Source organism: Budorcas taxicolor, chromosome 9 (genome assembly GCF_023091745.1).
Source record: "Budorcas taxicolor isolate Tak-1 chromosome 9, Takin1.1, whole genome shotgun sequence".
NCBI lineage: Eukaryota > Metazoa > Chordata > Mammalia > Artiodactyla > Bovidae > Budorcas > Budorcas taxicolor.
In genome coordinates, this window is record NC_068918.1 from 7,060,838 (window position 1) to 7,080,600 (window position 19,763).

Here is a 19,763-nt window from a genome sequence, read left to right on the forward strand (position 1 = left end):
CGCTGGCCTTACTTACTGTTCTCCAGGTTTTGCTTTTCTCTCCAAGAATATTCTCTTCTCGCTTTCTCAGTTTCCTGCCTTCTACTCACTCTTGAGCCCAGGAGAAATCAGCTTCCACCAGGGTGATTCTGGGTAGGATCTCTGGTGATCCTGAATTAGGTATTTCTTTGCAGACCTTATCTCAGTGGACTGCAGCAGCGTCAGGCTCCGCTCTGTCCCTGTAACATCGCCTTTCCTTCGCTTCTAAACCAGCATGTGTCCCTGCTTCTCCTGAATGCTTGGCCATTCCTGCCTGCTCTGCAGGGTCGTCTTCTTCCACCTGGGTATCCCTTGTTGGGGCTGTTCTTCTCACTTCTGTTTGATATGACTTTCTGTGGAGGTGAAAATAATCTGTACCCGTGTTGTGCAGTATGGCAGCCACTAGATACTTGTGGCTGTTGAGCCCTTGAAATGTAACTAATATGAGTTAGATACTGAATTTTTAATTGTGCTTAATTAAAAAAGATTAAATAGTCACACGCGACAAACCTAGACAGTGTATTGAAAAGCAGAGATGTTATTCTGCCAACTAAGGTCTGTATGCTGCTGCTGCTGCTAAGTCGCTTCAGTCGTGTCCGACTCTGTGCGACCCCATAGACGGCAGCCCACCAGGCTCCCCCATCCCTGGGATTCTCCAGGCAAGAACACTGGAGTGGGTTACCATTTCCTTCTCCAATACATGAAAGTGAAAAGTGAAAGTGAAGTCGCTCAGTCGTGTCCGACTTCACGACCCCATGGACTGCAGCCTACCAGGCTCCTCCATCCATGGGATTTTCCAGGCAAGAGTACTGGAGTGGGTTACCGTTGCCTTCTCCGAAGGTCTGTATAGTCAAGGCTATATGGTCTTCCCATTGGTCACGTACGGTTGTGAGAGCTGGACCGTAAAGAAGTCAGAACACCGAGGAACTGATGCCTTTGAACTGTGGTGCTGGAGAAGACTCCCGAGAGTCTCTTGTACAGCAAGGGGATCAATCTTAAGAGAGATCAACCCTGGGTACTCACTGGAAGGATTGATGCTGAAGCTGACACTGTAAAGAAGTCAGAACACCGAGGAACTGATGCCTTTGAATTGTGGTGCTGGAGAAGACTCCTGAGAGTCTCTTGTACAGCAAGGGGATCAATCTTAAGAGAAATCAACCCTGGGTACTCACTGGAAGGATTGATGCTGAAGCTGACACTCCAGTATTTTGGTCATCTGATGCAAACGGCTGACTCACTGGAGAAGTCCCTGATGCTGGGAAAGATTGAGGGCAGAAGGAGATGAGGGTGTCAGAGGATGAGATGGCTGGATGGCATCACCGATGCAATGGACATGAACTTGGGCAAACTTCGGGAGAGGTTGAGGGACAGAGAGGCCTGGCGTGCTGCAGTCCATGAGTCGGACATGACTGGGCGACTAACCATCACCACCACCAAGTGACATGTGGCTAGTGCAGCTACAGAGCATGTGTCCAGCAGCTGCCACACTGGACGGCCTAGGCATGTGTTCTCAGTCTAAGGCTCCCGAAGCCCCCTTCCATGTGACCTAAGGAGTGTGTCTTTTCCTCCTTCAGATCTGCTGCGATATAATTGACATGCAGCATCGTAGAAGTTCGAGTTGTGCATGTGTTGATTTGATACAGTTAGGCATTGCCAAATGGTTACCACCATAGCATTGGCTCAGTCCTGTTGGGCCACATAATTACCACTGCTTGCTTGTGGTGGGAACATTTAAGATCTTCTCTCCTAGCAAACAGTGAGCCTTAGGACTCCCTAATTCAAGCTGTCACTTGGCTCTTTGCTGAAGTTCCTTAACTATCCTCCTTACATCTGCTTGGTCTGTTCTCCACATACGTCCAGAATTACTGCCTTACAACTCACACCTGAGCATGGCTCTTCATTGCTTGACTTCTTTTTTTTTTAATTTTTAATTTTTTTGTTTTTTTCATTGCTTGACTTCTGACTCTGGTTGGGGTGAAGAGCAGAATTCTCGCAGCTTGTGAAGCCCCTGTGGTCTGGCCCGTGGGCCCATTTGCCCCTGTTTCCTCTCTGCTCTTCAGTTGCTCTGGCCTTCGTTTCAGTCCCTTAAATGCCCTGTATTCCCTCCAGTCTCGGGGCCTCTGCATCTGCTGCTTCCTGTTTGATAAACTCTCTTCTCCCCTTTGTCTTTGTTGTTCACGTCTGGGCTTGGTTGTCCTTTTCCTCGTGAAAGCCTTTCTTGATGCCCCAGCAAGGAAGGGGGCCCGAGTAAAGGGTGCCAAGCACTTTCATTTCAAAGTCACAGATTTTATTTAATTTCTCCTTTCTCTCATCTGTAAACTCCTGAGGGCAGAAACCGTTCTGACTTGTATGCATGTTCCTGCTTCCTGGCAGTGCAAAGCATATACTAGATTTAGTAAATATGTGTTGAATGAAATACACAGGCTAGGAAATAAAGATTTATTCTTGACTGATTTTAGCAAATACTAGAAAGTTAAATATGGCAACCCACTGTAGTATTCTTGCCAGAGAAATCCATGGACAGAGGTGCCTGGTGGGCTACAGCCTATGAGGTTGCAAGAGTTGGACACAACTTAGTGACCAAACCACCACCACCAGAAGGTTAAATAAATGATGTCTGTTTAACTCCTACATATGTATAGTTGTGTTTTTGTAATGTTTTCTTCAGATCATTTTTGCCTGGAGTCTGGTTATTTTCCTCATTTAAATTTCTCTGTAGGATTCAGTTAGCCTAACGTAATATCATTTACTTCCTACTGAACATCCAGTGTCCTGGCAAGTCAAGTGTGTTTAGATTTGCACTACACACTATTAGATTAGCAGAATGTGGGCTCACTCATGCCTTAGCTGGGATTCCTCTTTCAGTAAGCAGTTCATTTTAACAAGATACGTTGGCAGTTTAATAGATGCCACCAATTCATAATGGTTTGATTTTTTTTTTAATAATTGCAGTAAAATGGCTTAGAATTGGTAATTGTATGACTAGGTAATGAGAAAAAGCAAAAAAATTTACCAATAACTGGTAGAAATAAAAATAGTTGTGACACTTTTAAAATAAAGACATCTAAGATTGGAATTCTCCTTTGCCTTTCCATTTCTATTTTTTCCCCAATTTAAGGAGAATAATTAATTTAGGACAGCTTTTACTAAAGGGACTATCTTCTGATCAGCCAGCCCCAGGAAAGTAGCGGAAAGGTAGAGAAGGCAGGTCTTCCTGTAACGTGGGGGCCGTGCTCCGTGCATGGCAGCAGAGAGGGTTCTGGGGATGGCCAGCCGGGACTGTGCCAGGAGGCTCCTCACTAGACTCCCCTGAGGAAAAGCCGGGCATGGGAATCTCTAGAAGGAAGGGTACTTGGTTGGGTGATTCTTATATTTTTAAGCCTCACAGTATCTTTAGAGTAAATTAGCTTCAAGTCTGGAGAAAGCAACCACAGACTTGGTAATTTGTTAAGCTCCATGAAATTCTTAATGAACTGTGAGCCACTTCCTATGTTGTCTGCAGTGGTAGGGCAAGCCAAGAGACTCAGACGACGCTCACACTTCTAAGGGTGCTTCTTTATTTGATGTACATGGGCAACAATTCTGACAGTACCAATTAAACCTTACTTTTATTTCTCCAAACAGAGCCAGAGCCTCAATCTAGTTCTGGAAATTTCTTTCCATAAGAACAACTGCCTTTATGTGTTCCATTATATTAAGTTAAATTTAATATTATATTTAATTTAGTGTTAAACTTTATTTTATGATAATATGTAACATGTTATATAGTAGTAAATATTAATTATATATTGTATATATTATATAATTATATTGAAAATTATAATAGTTATATATGTTCACTGTAACAAAAATTAAATGGTACAGAATAATATAAGTAAAAAGAAGTCTCACTTCAAAAAGGTGACCATTTAACTGTGCCTTGAACATATTTTTTATACTTGCTAAAGTTCTGCCCTATTATTTTTAATTAATATATCATATTCTGTCATATGATTGTAGTATAATTTGATTAGTATTTAAGTTATTTCTGTGTTTTGTTTTACTAGCAGTGACCCAGTGAATTGATGTGTATCTTTGCCCACATATGTGACAAGTTGTAGGATAGATTCATAGAAGTGAAAAATCATCAAAGTGATAACCTTTATTACCATTTAATATTAATAATATAAATGCTTATTCCAAATTGCCATCTGAAACTGTGACACTGGTTTACTCTCCCACTAAGAATGTACATGTGTGTTTTCCTACTAAGTATTATTGGGGTTTTACACCTTTGCCAGTCAGATTAAAATTCAATCTGATTGCCTAGAGAGCCTCTCTTTCCAGTGAGATTATTTTAAAATAAAAACCTACCCATTTAAGAATACTTTATAATTTTATTTTGCTAATTTAAATTTTTGACCAGCAGAAATTTATTTTGGTTATAAGGAGTGAGGTACAGATCTGATGTTATCTTTGTTTTCCTTATGTCTAACCATTTGTCCTAACACTTTTTATTGAATAATCTTATTTTCTTCATTGATTTAAATCGTCCTGTAGACGGAAATCCACGTCTTTTTATAAACAAACGTCCTGGTATTATCAATAGTTGACCCTTTTCTTATGCTGTTCCTGCCATGGAAAGCTCACACTGACTCAAGGCTCAAATTAGTCATTTACTGAAGTTATACTGAATGTCGATAGTCATCCTGTAGACTCTTCACCCCGGTAGACTAGCTCCTTTGAGAGGTGAATGAAATGGGGGTCTTTAGAGTGACATAGTCTTCTGTCTTCTCCATTTGCTTCAAGCGCTGATGAGAACCAGGAAATATGTTTGACTTCGTCTTGGAAACTCTTAATCTTATTCCAGAAGTAATCTCAGAACTTGGAAAATAGCAAATGCAGGTCTTTGCCTTCTATACTGTGACCCAAAGGTTTCCAGCAGAAAAAAAAGATACAAACTACATTTGAATTTTCAAGAGACCAGTAGTTTATTTCTAGAAAATATAGTCAAGCTAGTTTTACTTTATTTTCATTTTCTTGCAATTTATTTTATTTCTAATATTTTGCCTTACACACAGGGACACAATGAACATCACTTGTAGATATCTTCATTTATTTCTGCTGGAGAAATCTGTGTCATCACTAAAACAGAAAATATGCATGTGTTTAAATTTGACAGATTCTGTAGCACTGCTCTGAAAATCCTGAAGCATCTTTTATTTCCAGAAATAGTGTATTAAAAAGTAATTTCCCCTCACAGTCTTAGCAGCACTAAATATTATCAACATTGAATATGTTTTAAAAGGCTAGAGATGAAATTTGGTTGCAGTAGTTTTTAGGTGGTGGATAAGTTGGGAACATAAACATGATGTAAGTATGATATTTTCTATGTAATATTTCATTGCGGATAATTTCTGTAAATTACCCCGTTTAATTTGTAAAATTTTTTGATCACTTGCAAATTATCTTTGGACTTCTGTACGGTGATTGGCAGTAAAACTTGTGTTTGTTTATGAATCTAGGTATGGTGTCTGTCTTGGACTTGATGCAAGGCGGTTTCCCATCACGAGCTTCATTTCACGAACTCTACAACATGTATAAAAAGTATATGCCAGATAAACTTGCAAGATTAGATCCAAGACTATTTTGTAAGGTATAAATACTACCTAAATTGAGATTTATTAGCTATAAACTCTTTCTTATTAATTCCTAATAGGCATTTAACTTTTATTTTTCAGGCTCTTTTTAAAGCTTTGGGCTTAAATGAAGTCGACTACAAGTTTGGGTTAACTAAAGTATTTTTTAGACCTGGCAAGGTAAATGCATTTTTATTTTAAACTGTAACATATTTAGTATGGACAGTTGGAGTCAGTGAATATTTTTAAGTGTTTAGTGATTTATTTTATTCTTAAATGAGATAATCGCTTAGAGCATGCATATATATATATATGGGACACACATACACAACATTTTCCCCCTGGTGAGAAGTTTCCAATGTATAGCACTCTATAGAGGTTTTGTTTCTGTTTTTTTTTTTCCCTCTAGCTTTGGAAGTATTGGAATCAGAGGATTGTTTAGTTGAATTTTTTACTTAAAATAAGGGTTAACCAGGAATACTTCTATTTTAAACAAGTTGAAAGGTTTTCTAAAACATTGATTCGGTCTTCAGTAATTAAAAGTTTCACAGTACTTTTGAGTGTTCCTTGTGAGAACGAGATCTGTTAGAGCATGACAGATGTATAGCATATAGAAAATTAGACTGGAGTGTGTGCAACTTCTGTCAAATCGTAGAAGGGATGGCTGTATGCATACTTTTGTACTAACACAGTTTTCTTAGGCTACCCATAGTTTTAGCATTTACAGATCCTTGCACTGGTCTTGTGCTATGATACAGAATTGAGCTATGGAATATTTCATGACTAAATACATACGATGCAGAAATACTTACTTCCCATTCACAGTCTATTCATAGTATTTTCACCATTCTTGACTTCCTTAATATTGATTGAATATTGCTTTTTCATAATTTTAAACACAATTATTATTATGTAATAGACACTATACTTGTTTGACTAAGCAAAATCATTCATGAATATCTCTAGTGCCTTGAAGGCTAAATTTATCAGATATATAAATCTGATTTCACATTTTGAGGCATGAGATGAAATCTGTGTAATGCATTACCAGTGTATGCCCTTTCCTATGAATATTTTTACTGCAGAAAACCTGTATCATCTCTTATCAGAAATGGAAGCAAATTAAAATGAATATATGAGTATTCATAGTTGGCTTAGCTGTAATCATACATATTTATCAGAAACTCAACATTTCTTATTTCAGATCTGTAATAACTATTTTAGGGATTTATGGCTTGATAGAGAAGGCACTTGGTTTTATCTGCCTCCAGAAAAATTAATCAGTCAGAAGGACACAGTGCAGGCACAGGACAAGTTCTCAAAGATCTTTAATCTTTGTTACCTTTAATTTTGATTATAAGAAGCTGTTATTTTGATAGGTGTGTGACATCCTCAATATATTGTAGTGGGATGTTCGGTAAAGGATAGAAATCAATATGTAATTTGGTGGTAGATTGTGAAAATAATGCATTTTGTGACTTAATAACCTAATAGATGTTTTATTTGTGTTGTCTGTCTCTTAGTAACAGTTTCTTCTTTCTGACCAAAAGAAGGATGGGGTTGGGAGAGACACGGTAGCTTTGGTGGTACCCGGTTTTATAGAGCTGACCTTCACTTGTACAGTTATCTGGGAATATGGATGAGCCAGTTCAGAGATATATTAGACTCTTTTTCATTCTCGCCATAAAACCTTTTTGCCCGTCATCTATAATGGTCATTTAAGATTTTTTTTCCTACTTTCTATTATTGAGTCTGCTAACTAGCAATGAGTAACTCACCTTCCCCGTAACCTCTACACAACAAGTCCTGGAGGAAGGAAGAGAGGGCAGCAAAATTCAGTCACGTGTGTCTGGGTTTGCTGTGAAACGCCACTGAGACATGTCTGTGTAACGGGCTTGTGACCCCATACAGAAAGCTAGATTTTGATTTGTATTCTGGTTATTTTGTATCTCGCTGTGTGTTTAAGCACATCTGTCTTTTGATATTATTAGTCAATTATTTGATTTCCCAGTTTGCAGAGTTTGATCAGATTATGAAGTCTGACCCTGACCACTTAGCAGAGCTGGTCAAGAGGGTCAACCACTGGCTAATCTGCAGTCGCTGGAAGAAGGTCCAATGGTGCTCGCTGTCCGTCATCAAACGTAGGTGTTTTGTTCCACTCTCAGACCTGGAATTATGTTGGAAACGAGCTGGTTTGTGGAATGTTATTAATTTGTCTCAGTGGCGAGAGCCAGGCCACAGGGACTGTGTCACTCACGCTGCGTCCCTGGTTCCTCACGTAACACCTTACATGCAGTATGTGATAAATTAGTCCTTGGGGACTTGCTCACTCCCTTGAGTGTATGACACTTAGCTTCTTTAATCACATGTATTATAATTAACTTCATCTTGTTCTAAAAATTCTATCTCACTATCTTGACTCTTTCCCTCTCTCCTCTGCGCCCCTCTCCCCTCACGATACCCCAGTCTCTGGGACTTAAACCAGAAGTTTTCTTTCCACCCACATGGCATCACCAGAATACACACTGAAAATTTCAGCTGTACTGTCTCTTCTTTCTTGTCCCTGAAATCATGCCAGTCACCAAACTCTGCTGATTCACCCTCCAAACTGCACATCTTTGCTCCTTGTTGCCGCTCTCTTCGTGGAGCCCCTCTCCCCAGCCTGCATAGTGACTTCAGCGGCCCCCAAACTGGTTTCCCTGGCTTCCCAGGCTTATCTTCCCAGAGTCTGTAATTAAAAGGCTTTGGTTATATCTTTTCTTTAATACAGGGCAAAGTCTAAAGTCTTAGAATGTTACAACAACTACTTATCTCTGACCTAAAACAAGGATGAGGAACAGAATAATTGTGGGTTACCTGATGGTGGTGGTCTATGCAAAACCTTTAGTCATAGGGAGTATTGTCAGTAACTTGATTAAAATTTTAAACCCCTGCCCAACTTTCTACCTTACCTGGAACAGTGCTAGAGGCACAGGAAAAGGATTCAGTACATTTCTGCTTACTAATAAAAAAAAAATTCCTTTGACCTAAAGGGAAGGAACCATACAAGCAACATGCAACCATGAGGTCTTGTTAGTCAACTGTAATATAAATAAAACAAAACTATAATAAAAAAGATAACAGAAGCTGTTTCCCCATCACTTTCTAACTGAAATATGAACATACTTTTCACTATAGTTAAATGCTTTCAGCTTTAAACATTGTATTGTGATGGAAAACATATTTTATTAACATTATTTCTACTATACTATTCCTTTGTAGACTGTATTGTGCAGTGGTCAAGTCACTAAGTAGACAGAATCGTTGCAGGATGTTAATGGGGAATGTCTCCATGTCAGATTAGTCTAGGATATTCTGAGTGACTGAAGTTAAGTAGAGTCCTTTGTGGTAGGATCCTTAGAGGCCACACTCAGTATGTTCATTGTGAATCTTCAGAAGGAGGCATAGCAGATAGCTTTTCCTGAGTTCATTTGACAGGTGAATCCTTTTTTCAAGACACACCTGTTGGGCTCCCGTGGTGATACAGTGGTTAAGAATCTGCCTGCCAATGCAGGGGACACGGGTTCAGTCCCTGGTCTGGGAAGGTCCCACATGCACGGAGCAGCTGAGCCCGTGTGCCACACTACTGAGTCTGCACTCCGGAGTCCGCTGCAGCCACCGACGCCCGGGCAGCTAGATCCTGTGCTCCGCTGTCCTGTTGAGAAGCCACTACAGTGAAGAATAGCCCCAGCTCGCTGCAACCAGAGAGCTCACATGCAGCAGTGGAAAAAAGTGCACCCAGTAAAAAAGAAAGAAGACACACGTTCTAACATTTCCTAAGCCAGTATTGCATAGGACAGTTTGGGACACATTACTGTAGTGTAACAAGGAAACAGCTTATTTAAACTGTACCCTTAGCCAGATAGTTGATATACTTTTTGTTTTAAGAAGTTTAAGGGACTAAAGAATTGTGCCAATTTTGATGTCTGGTATAATACGTTCATCAAGATGTTTATGTTTCTTGAGAATTGCTTTGTGGAAATGAGTGGTTTTTAGAAATACTGGAAGTCTAATTTAAGGTAAATAATTTTCTATCATTATATTTTTCTCTTACACTTAGTGAAAAACAAAATAAAATATCGAGCTGAAGCCTGCATTAAAATGCAGAAAACTATTCGAATGTGGCTTTGCAAAAGGAGACACAAACCTCGGTAAGATGAATAGAGTCTAAAGAATCCAAGATACCTGTTTATCCCTAATATAAAATGGCTATAAGGTCAAAATGAAGAGCAGTTTGCGTACTCAGAGTTTTCTTTCTCCTCGTGTTCTTTGTAAAAAGATGTGTTAGTCTGTTACTTATTGGATATTAATTAATTAATTTCTTCACTCATTCATTCATTACTTGCTTCATTCTGTAAAAGGGTTTGAAATAGCATAGATTCAGTTCCGTTCACTTCAATCGTTCAGTCGTGTCTGACTCTTTGCGACCCCATGAACCGCAGCACACCAGGCCTCCCTGTCCATCACCAACTCCCGGAGTTTACCCAAACTCATGTCCATTGAGTTGGTGATGCCATCCAACCGTCTCATCCTCTGTCATCCCTTTCTCCTGCCCTCAATCTTTCCCAGCATCAGGGCCTTTTCCAAGGAGTCAGCTCTTTGCATCAGGTGGCCAAAGTGTTGGAATTTCAGCTTCAACATCAATCCATCCAATGAACACCCAGGACTGATCTCCTTTAGGATGAACTGGTTGGATCTCCTTTCAGTCCAAGGGACTCTCAAGAGTCTTCTCCAACACCACAGTTCAAAAGCATCAATTCTTTGCTGCTCAGCTTTCTCTATAGTCCAACTCTCACATCCATACATGACTACTGGAAAAATCATAGCCTTGACTAGATGGACCTTTGTTGACAAAGTGATGTCTCTGATTTTTAATATGCTGTCCAGGTTGGTCATAACTTTCCTTCCAAGGAGTAAATATCTTTTAATTTCATGGCTGCAGTCACCATCTGCAGTGATTTCGGAGCCCCCAAAAATCAAGTCAGCCACCGTTTCCACTGTTTCCCCATCTATTTGCCATGAAGTGATGGGACTGGATGCCATGATCTTAGTTTAGTTTTCTGAATGTTGAGCTTTAAGCCAACTTTTCACTCTCTTCTTTCACTTTCATCAAGAGGCTCTTTAGTTCTTCTTCACATTCTGCCATAAGGGTTAGGTTAGAGAAATGAAAACAGTATAAGAGATCGAAAGGAGCTGTTTTATTCTGATTATTTTAGTGACTTGAGTTTATTAGTAAATGTCAAATTGACATTGTTTTTAAAAACATCTCATTAATATTTTTACCATAATTTTCAAGATTATCTGTAGGAATTGTACTGTGTCACTGTAAATTTAGCCTTTATTTCTTATTTGATTCTTTTATTATTAATTTAGAAATTTTAAATGTGGAGGTCTGAATAACTGTTCATCTATAACACATTTTCAAAGCAATTACTCTTTAAAGTTTTTCTGTAGTTTGAATTCTCAAATTCTTCAGTGTAAGTATAGAAGTCTTAAATCTTACTGACAGACATTAATGTCATTCACATCCATACTTGATGATTTCTTTTACCCTCAACAAGAGACCTTAAAAAAAAATATATCGCATAACATGAAAACAGAAGTATTCTGTTTAGTCATATTTTTAGCATTTAATTAAAATGAAAAATCTATTTGTATGATTAAATGGTAGAATTAAAGTGATAAAGTATTATCTTTGCAGCATTGATGGCCTGGTTAAGGTGGGCACACTGAAAAAACGGCTCCATAAATTTAATGAAGTAGTAAGTGCATTGAAAGATGGAAAACCAGAGATGAATAAACAGGTCAAGGACCTTGAAATTTCTATTGATGCTTTAATGGCCAAAATTAAGGTATGTAGTTTTAACCCAAATGACTTTTGACTTTTAAAAACAGTTTAATATTTTTTGTTACTATATTGAAATTTTATAGAAAAATGTCCTTTTTTAAAAAAAATACAGACTGTTAGATGTGTTGAGTCTCAGTGATAAGTGATAGTCATATTATTTTCTCTACTCTGTGTTTGAAATTTTTCATAGCAAAAAAATTAAAGTGAAGACAATTTTTGTGCAGTTCATTTGTTGCTAGGAAAGATTTTTCCAAAATATTAACTAAAATATTATACTCTTTTGGTAAGCTTTTGCAAAATCATTTCAGAGAGAAAATTAATGCAAACTGTTTTATTTTGTTTCATGTTTTTCTACTTTCAGAAACTAATTTTTAAATTTTAAAAGTAATAGTCTCAAAAATTTGGAGAAAATCTCCCCCACTTCTTTACCCCTCACACTAACACATTCACCTATATACTGTTGCATATTCCTCTCAGTCTTATTTTATATGCACATATTTTTGCACCGTTCTTATAAGGTACATTTTATTTCACATTCCTATCATTATGTTATTGCCTCGTCCCTATTATTAAATTATTTTCATGTAGGCTATATCATAAATTACTTAACTTTCATGAAATAACAATTAATTTTCTCCCATATTTTGTAAGAAAAAAAGCGAGAGGGCATCTTTGGTTTTGATTTTTGTTTGATTACTAGTGGGATTGAAAATTTTTTCTTTGTGCTTGTTTGTTGATTATGTTCGTCTATTTGTATCATTTTCTGTTATATTTTAGGGCCTCTGTTTTTCTCATTGACTTTCATAATTCATTGCAGTTATGTGAGATATAATATCTTAAAGTGAGACTTTTAGATATTTTCTACAGATAATGATAAATCTTGGAGTAAGAATGGAGAAAGAAGTCAAGAGAAAACTGAAAATGCTTTGGATAGCCTTAGCTGATTTTACAGATCTGTCCAGAGCCACCCCTGTTTATGTGGTATTAATCAATTAAAATCAACCCAGCCACATTTAAGAAAATCATCCAACAATTTTGGGTATAATGATAATTTCTTAAATATTCCCAATGTATTATTTGATCCTTAATATTAAAGAGTAGTAAATTCTGGCAAAATTAATCATATCTTAAAAAATAAACTTTAACTACAGTATATTAGTTTGTGCACAGTATACTCTTAAGATACTTGATTACTTGATAGGAAGTAGACTCAAATTTTGTTCATGGAGATAACTTAAAATTTTAAGTATTATTTAATATTTAAGCAATAAAAAGATAATGGGCCTCCTGCTTACCAGCTTTTTCAGTTTTGCCGTGTATGTGCATGGTGGTTTGTTTTCTTAATTGTGGTGAAACACATACCATTAAACTTATCACTTTAACCAGTTTTTAAATGTACACTTCAGTGGTGTTCAGTGTGTTCTCACTGTTGTACAACAGAAGAGATAACTTTTTAAGTGCACGTCCATTGTATTCTTTCTTTAAGTCCACGCTGATGACAAGGGAACAGATACAGAAAGAGTATGATGCTCTAGTTAAAAGCTCAGAGGTCCTTCTCAGCGCATTACAGAAGAAAAAGCAGCAGGAGGAAGAAGCAGAAAGGCTGAGGCGCATTCAAGAAGAAATGGAAAAAGAAAGAAAAAGACGTGAAGAAGATGAGCAACGTCGAAGGAAGGAGGAGGAGGAAAGGCGGATGTAAGGCATTTATGTTGTTGCCTTGGATTAGAAACTGACGCCATAGTGAACTCTGAAGTGTTGACGGTGGTTAATGAATATTCTTATCTGTAAAAGTGATATTCTTATATTTAAATACTAATTTTAGAAGAAGTTTGAAAATGGAGAAAGTAAGCTCACTTTACAATAACATAAAATGATTTTAATTATAATCTGAATTTTGGTTAAACTCACACCTGAGGATTTCTTAACTTCTTTTTGAAACTGACTTTCATATTATTTTATGATCTAGGAAGAAACTACTTCTTTGCAGTTTTAAAACTGATAAAATTTTGGAAGCTTGCCATAGTAGGGCAAACAGAAGGAATATGAGTTGTCTAATTGGAGAGGCAGTGTGATCAAGACCTTACAAGTAGGCTTGGTAACCAAGTTAATCCAGAGATGTTAAAGGTTATGGAATATAATTATTTATTTTGTTTCTAAAGAGCTGCTATCAAAGTTAGATTTTATTTTTCAAAAAATAAGTTAATAATGTAATAGTCAGGAGGTTAATTTGACTTCCCATTTTGTAACATTTATTTATTAATAGTTAAACTTTCTTCTGAAGAGTTTCTTATTTTCTGTTAATTTTTGAAGAGTTTTCTAATCTTTTTTTTTTTTTTTTTTTAGGAAACTTGAGATGGAAGCAAAGAGAAAACAAGAAGAAGAAGAAAGAAAGAAAAGAGAAGATGATGAAAAACGTATTCAGGTCTGTACTTTCTAGGCAGTCAGACTGAATTCTTACTAAATAGAATCTGCAAAACTATAAAACAAAAGAAGATCTTCATTTACTAGATAAATTGTCACTGATTTATCCTAGAGAGCAAAGGCAGTTTCAGAAGTGGTTATAGGAAGGGACTTTGGAGCTAGGGAAGTGAGTTCAAATCCAGCCTCTCACTGACAGAAATTGTGATATTGCAGGAGTTACAGTGAGTGACTGTGGGCCACAGTTGTCTTTCTGGAATGGAGATAAATAATAATTGTGAGCATTAAATGAGATAATACCTATTAAAGCATTTAGAACAGTGCCTTGTTTAGTAGGTATTAGTTTGTCTTCATTCAGAGGGGGAAAGTCAGATCAGCATTCAGTCACAACATAATTATCTAATATTTTAAAATGTTATTTTATAACTTTGTAGATACTAATATTAATAGGTTAGGATTAAGATACTCTCACTACTGCCACCGTCTTTAAAGAAAAAATCCATGTCTGAGAATAATTAATCCTGTTTTGAGTGTCGGTCTGTCTTGGCTTTCTGATTTATCCTGAACACAACCAAGACTTTAAATTCCTGAAATCTGCAGTGTAGGTGTTGGTATTCAGGTCACACCAAGGCTACTGATGTGATGTTTGGGAGACTCATATTCTAGTGATAGAATGGCGGATTCTTACTTTGGGGCATGAGGAAACATTAATTATAATATAGAAGGGGAGAAGATGGTAGATTTCTGGTTAAAGAGTATGTATTTCTTAGTTTAAAAAAAAAATGAAAAGAAAAACGTGTATGGAGCAAGTGTGTACAGTGAGGGGGATGAGCAGAGAGAGGCCCGGCGTCAAGGCCTTCTGTGCCGGCAGGCAGAGGTGGAGGCGCAGCTGGCCCGGCAGCGGGAGGAGGAGACCCAGCAGCAGGCGGTTCTGGAGCAGGAGCGCCGGGACCGAGAGCTGGCGCTACGGATCGCCCGAAGCGAGGCCGAGCTCATCAGCGACGAGGCGCAGGCCGACCCGGCCGCGCTGCGCAGGTACCGCGTGTGGGCCGGGGGCGGGGCGGGATGGGGCACGCAGGTGGGCGGGGCGCTCGGGTGGGCGGGGCGATGCCGCCTGGGGGAGGGCGCTGCTGCTTTACTCACCTGCCGCCTTGCCTCTCCTTCGATGGAAAGGGGAGCAGGGGGAAAGTCACGTTGCCTAGGTCTTGGTATATTTGCCACTTAAAAGTTATTTCTGTTTACTTTTACACTTAAGTCAATGAAACTGTTGATTTCATCAAGCTGCGTTGAAAATGAAAACTGCTATTTCAGTTCATAAGTACTTAAAGGAAACATCTTGGTCTACTCTGAAACTATCAAAGAATCTTGTATAAAGGGTAGACAGTTTTTAAATATCTGCCACTAGATACTGGCATAAAAATGGTGAATATGTTATAATCCAGCTTAATATATTTGAGGCTGGAATGTATTACAAATTTTTCAAATGTATCATATACCCTAACCCCTGAGAAATTTTACACATACTTTTCCCACTGTGATTTAGAATAAATAAGATTTACCCTTCCAACAAGGCAGCTTAATCACATGGAAATAACTTGCTCCTCGGGTCTGAATTATCTCTAAATAGTATGCAGTGTGGAAGTGTCAAGTCAGTTTGTTTCTCTTCCTTGGTTCTTGTCTCCTTGCAACAAAAATTTGGAACAGTGGACCAAAAGTGTTAAACAACAGACAAGTTACAATTTCAGCTTAACTCCCAAGGGAGTCCTCATCCTTCCTATCCACCCCTCTTGGCTTCCCTGTTTTATTCTTCCAGTCTCCCCCTTTTTGTTATGCCTGGTTCAGAGTAGGGCTTGTACCCACTACCAGTCAATGAAAGGGAATGCAAGTAGGCATACCCTCAAGGCCGATTGACGATTTCAAATTATATAACAGCAGACTGTGTTGCTTACATCTTCCCATAATTCAGTCTGTTAGATTAGTTGTAGAATATTCATCAGCCCTTACTGGGCTCCTCATGGCCAAAGGTTACTTGGAGAAGCCTCTGTGGTTCTTTTGTATCCACTGTGTTGGTAGGGTGCCTGTGCAGGAGTTGCAGAGTCTCTGTGGTTATCATGTAGCATCTGTGAGCTCTCCTAGGTGTGTCTGGGATGGAGTTTAGAAATCAGATTGCATCCTTTTCAGCCAGGCCTCGCCTTTCTGCCCATGTCTAACTTCCTACTGAACAGAGGAATACAGAAGTTCTTGCTAAAAGTTGAAGGAAGGTTTTACTACAACAGATTCATTTTTAAAAATATGGAATGTACAAACATTTGTTATTACTATTTATTTGTAAAAACAAAACAAAACTCATTTGTGGAATTCCTTTATGCATAGGTACCTATGTTGTATATATATTGCGGGCCTGTGTGTAACCTTACTTTTCAGAATGTCCAAGTGCTGTTTATGACAAAATAATTAAAACACGACCACTAGATGTTGCTATTTCCTTGTGAAAGGTAGAAAATTTGGTCCACATTGGAACAAGGCAATTAGATTTTATTTAGTTGAAAACAAAGACAGGTAAGGAAAAGGGTATGTGAAGTTGCCTTTGCATGTTTTGTACTGAGTGATTATATTGGGGAGCTCTGGAGCTTGAATTGTACATGAAAGTTATATTTAAATAAACTGAATAGACCTATGTGTTATAATAATTGTTGAGCTCATTGGTTTGGAGCCACTCTTTGGGCTCTTAATTACTAACATTCTTACTATAGCTAAAGTGAGTTTGCTTGATACTGGCTTTTTAACTGCAGGTTCAGCCCAGCTGCGATTCAGTTCCTTCCACGTGCCTCTTGGTGATAACCAGCCTCTGTGGATAACCAGCTAGTGGGCTAGGCTGGGTTCCCAGTGAGCCAAGGCTGGCCATGGTGTGTGTGAGGAAGTTCCGCACTTGACAGAGCTGACATTATTAAGGCTGAAGCTCTTTAGTGAAAAACTCTTTAATGGAGCCCGTGTTGGTATTTATGGCTTAACTCTGTGTTTAAGCATTTGAAATATTTAGCTCTATCCAGTGTCATTCCGTGTACTATGAATAAGATACTAGCTCATTCGTGGACTCCTTCCCATCCTCAGAAAGATGCAGTTCATCCAGTGTGAGTGGTCTTGGATAGAGTGGACCATTTAGGAACTTTAGCATAAGGGATGAGCTACCTATGATTTAAATTAAATGGCATTAACTGGGTGATGAGATCACTACGAGGTAATTAGGAGATACGCAAGTAGTTATGACTTGAACAGCAGAAGAGTTTTAGTTCTCCTGTGGGATAGCTGTAGGGATGATGTCCCCTTCTTGGACTGTCCCTTCAGGTCCTTTCGGCCAGCTGTCTTCCAGGAAGCTTTTCCCTACCCTCGGTTTCCTGTGAACTCCTCCACTTCTGAACCACCTGGTTATTTTATACACTGTACTACAAGCATTAACACTTTATTGTGGATGATGTTCTCTTATGTATTTTCCCATGTTTGATTATTTTATCTTACTCCATGGGCTACAACAGTTTTTGAATGTTTATGTTATGTTAGTTAGCGCTGAACTCTTTCTAATATGTTTATGAGTAAGAACCTAAGAACTCTGTTCTCAATATATGGCATGAAAATGTTCTTGGGATCTGTGATATATTTAAAAATATATATGTAGATAGATTCTGCTGCAGTAAACAATTTCAAGTTACTTTTCCAGCTTGGATTTCCGTCCAGTAACTAAGTAAGAATTGTTTTCTACGTATGTAATGTATTTCAAATTGTGATCTCATTTAATAACACTAATGATCCTTGATGCAAAGTAATGATTTCACATTTATATTATCATTTCTAAATTCTACTAAAACCGAACACAAACCCCACCTGAGTAATTTTTAAAAATCTAGATATAATATATTCACTCCTTAATTTTCACATTAGTTTTTATCCTTTAGTTTATCCTTTTCTAATCATTTGTAATAAAGATTTAAAAACATTAATATTCTGAGTGTTCTCATACATAGGTTAAATAGAGATAATGGAGTTTTGAAAATCAATTTGCAAAGTCACTGAAACACAAATTTGGCACAATCCAGATTTTCACAGTTCAGAATTGGTTATGGTATTCACTAAATTATATGTATTCTTTTCGCAGAATTAATGGAACAAGACGCACAATGACACCGTATGTCATTTCCCTTTTAAAGTTGACTTAATCGTGTAAACTTTTTTTTCTCTTTTTTAATGGGTTGTGGATACTTTTTAGGAGAAATATTTTCCTCATTGAAGTAAATTTTATGTCATTATTACTATCATCATCATTACTATTTTTCCCAGGAAAATGTTTAATGCTCCTTTTTGGTGTTCAGTCACAGTAGTTTATGATTTGGTTTCTTTCTTTGTGTTTGGTAACTTTGTTTAAACTTTAACACCCATTTTATGTGTTTTTACTTTCCCTTGCTGATGTCTTTATAGAAGTAGATATAGAGATATAAATAAGAATAAACAAAATATTTAAAGTATTTGAGTCATGGCAGATAGCTGTCTTTCAGTATGTGTAATAGTTTATTCTGCTCACACCTAAAACAGCTCATAATTTGAAGTTATATATATGTATTGCTAGCTGTGGTACTCGTGTATCTTTTTGTTATGAAAATCTCCCCACAGAGAGAATCTAAGTAACATTTTGGGATATACATATACATTATATGCATAAAATATATACTTTTTGCATATATTTTTGTATATGTGCTATATATATAAAATTTGGAAGTTTGTTTAACAGCTTTTATTTCTCCAGCTGTACCCTTAATAGTGAAGGTTCTTAACTCTATCAGATCCCAGTACCAATAACAAATGTTTCATAAATGATGCAACCTACTTTAATAGTTTTCTCTAAATAATACACATAAAAGAGAAATAAAAGACAGTAGTCTATAATTATTTACTTCATTACATTTTATTTGTTTTAATATGAAAGTGCTGACTCTCAACTATAGAAAAACAATAGTAGTTACTCAGATGTTTTCACATATACATAGAATCACCATGAATCTACCAATGCAACTTGATGTAAGAAATTGGTTTGAGTCAGTTAAATGCCATGAGATCTCCTTTATGATCAGGGCCCAGCTCTGAGCCCTGAAGCAAACACGGCCATCTTCTTTTCTCTTGATTTTTGCTGATTTATAAGATTTTTGAGGTTACCGGAGTCTGATGAATAGAATGAATGAATGATTGATTATGAAGGAAGAGAGCAAAACAGGAAAATAAAGTACTAATGAAGCTGATGAATATGATTACATGAACCTTCCATTATACAGCATTAAGCAGATTTTGAGAAAAGTTACAGTCTTCTGGTTAATAAAAAAAGTAAGTTTTTGCCTTTGGGAAATGTTTATCCTTGGAAGGTCAGAACACTTCTGATCTTTAATTTAACAAGTGCTTGATGCATTTGAATTTTTTCAGGCATGCTTTAATTTAGAATTTTAGAGTTTTGAGCACATCAGACTCTTATTTAAACTCTGACACAGTAAAATAGATCATTTGGTGTACCACCATTATGCCCTAATTAATATTTACCAAGCAACCCCAGTGCAAAAATCCTTGTACATACAGATTCTGAATTCCGCCAAGTTCCCTGTTTGCATTTAGAACATGCTGATTATATTCTATACATAAAAATATCACAGAAGCATGGCTCTCATTATCCAAAAGTTTCTACTGCAAAAATGAAGTTCAAATAACTTTAACTGGATTTAAACAGAAATTTTGTTGTATTTTATGGCTACAGAAAGTGTATTACCAACTTTTGCAAAGTAAAATAA

At 37.3% G+C, this 19,763-nt stretch overlaps 1 protein-coding gene across 1 annotated transcript in view; it reads left to right on the forward strand.

The window, feature by feature from the left end:
• The window catches only part of MYO6 (myosin VI), a 98,384-nt gene that overhangs the window by 67,084 nt on the left and 11,537 nt on the right, over positions 1–19,763 (forward strand). Inside the window, exons 20-29 of the mRNA XM_052645655.1 lie at positions 5,523–5,653; positions 5,739–5,816; positions 7,648–7,777; positions 9,736–9,826; positions 11,377–11,527; positions 13,010–13,218; positions 13,867–13,945; positions 14,813–14,976; positions 17,657–17,680; positions 18,092–18,121. Coding sequence (XP_052501615.1) covers positions 5,523–5,653; positions 5,739–5,816; positions 7,648–7,777; positions 9,736–9,826; positions 11,377–11,527; positions 13,010–13,218; positions 13,867–13,945; positions 14,813–14,976; positions 17,657–17,680; positions 18,092–18,121 — 1,087 coding nt within the window. The remainder of the gene's footprint in view (positions 1–5,522; positions 5,654–5,738; positions 5,817–7,647; positions 7,778–9,735; positions 9,827–11,376; positions 11,528–13,009; positions 13,219–13,866; positions 13,946–14,812; positions 14,977–17,656; positions 17,681–18,091; positions 18,122–19,763) is intronic.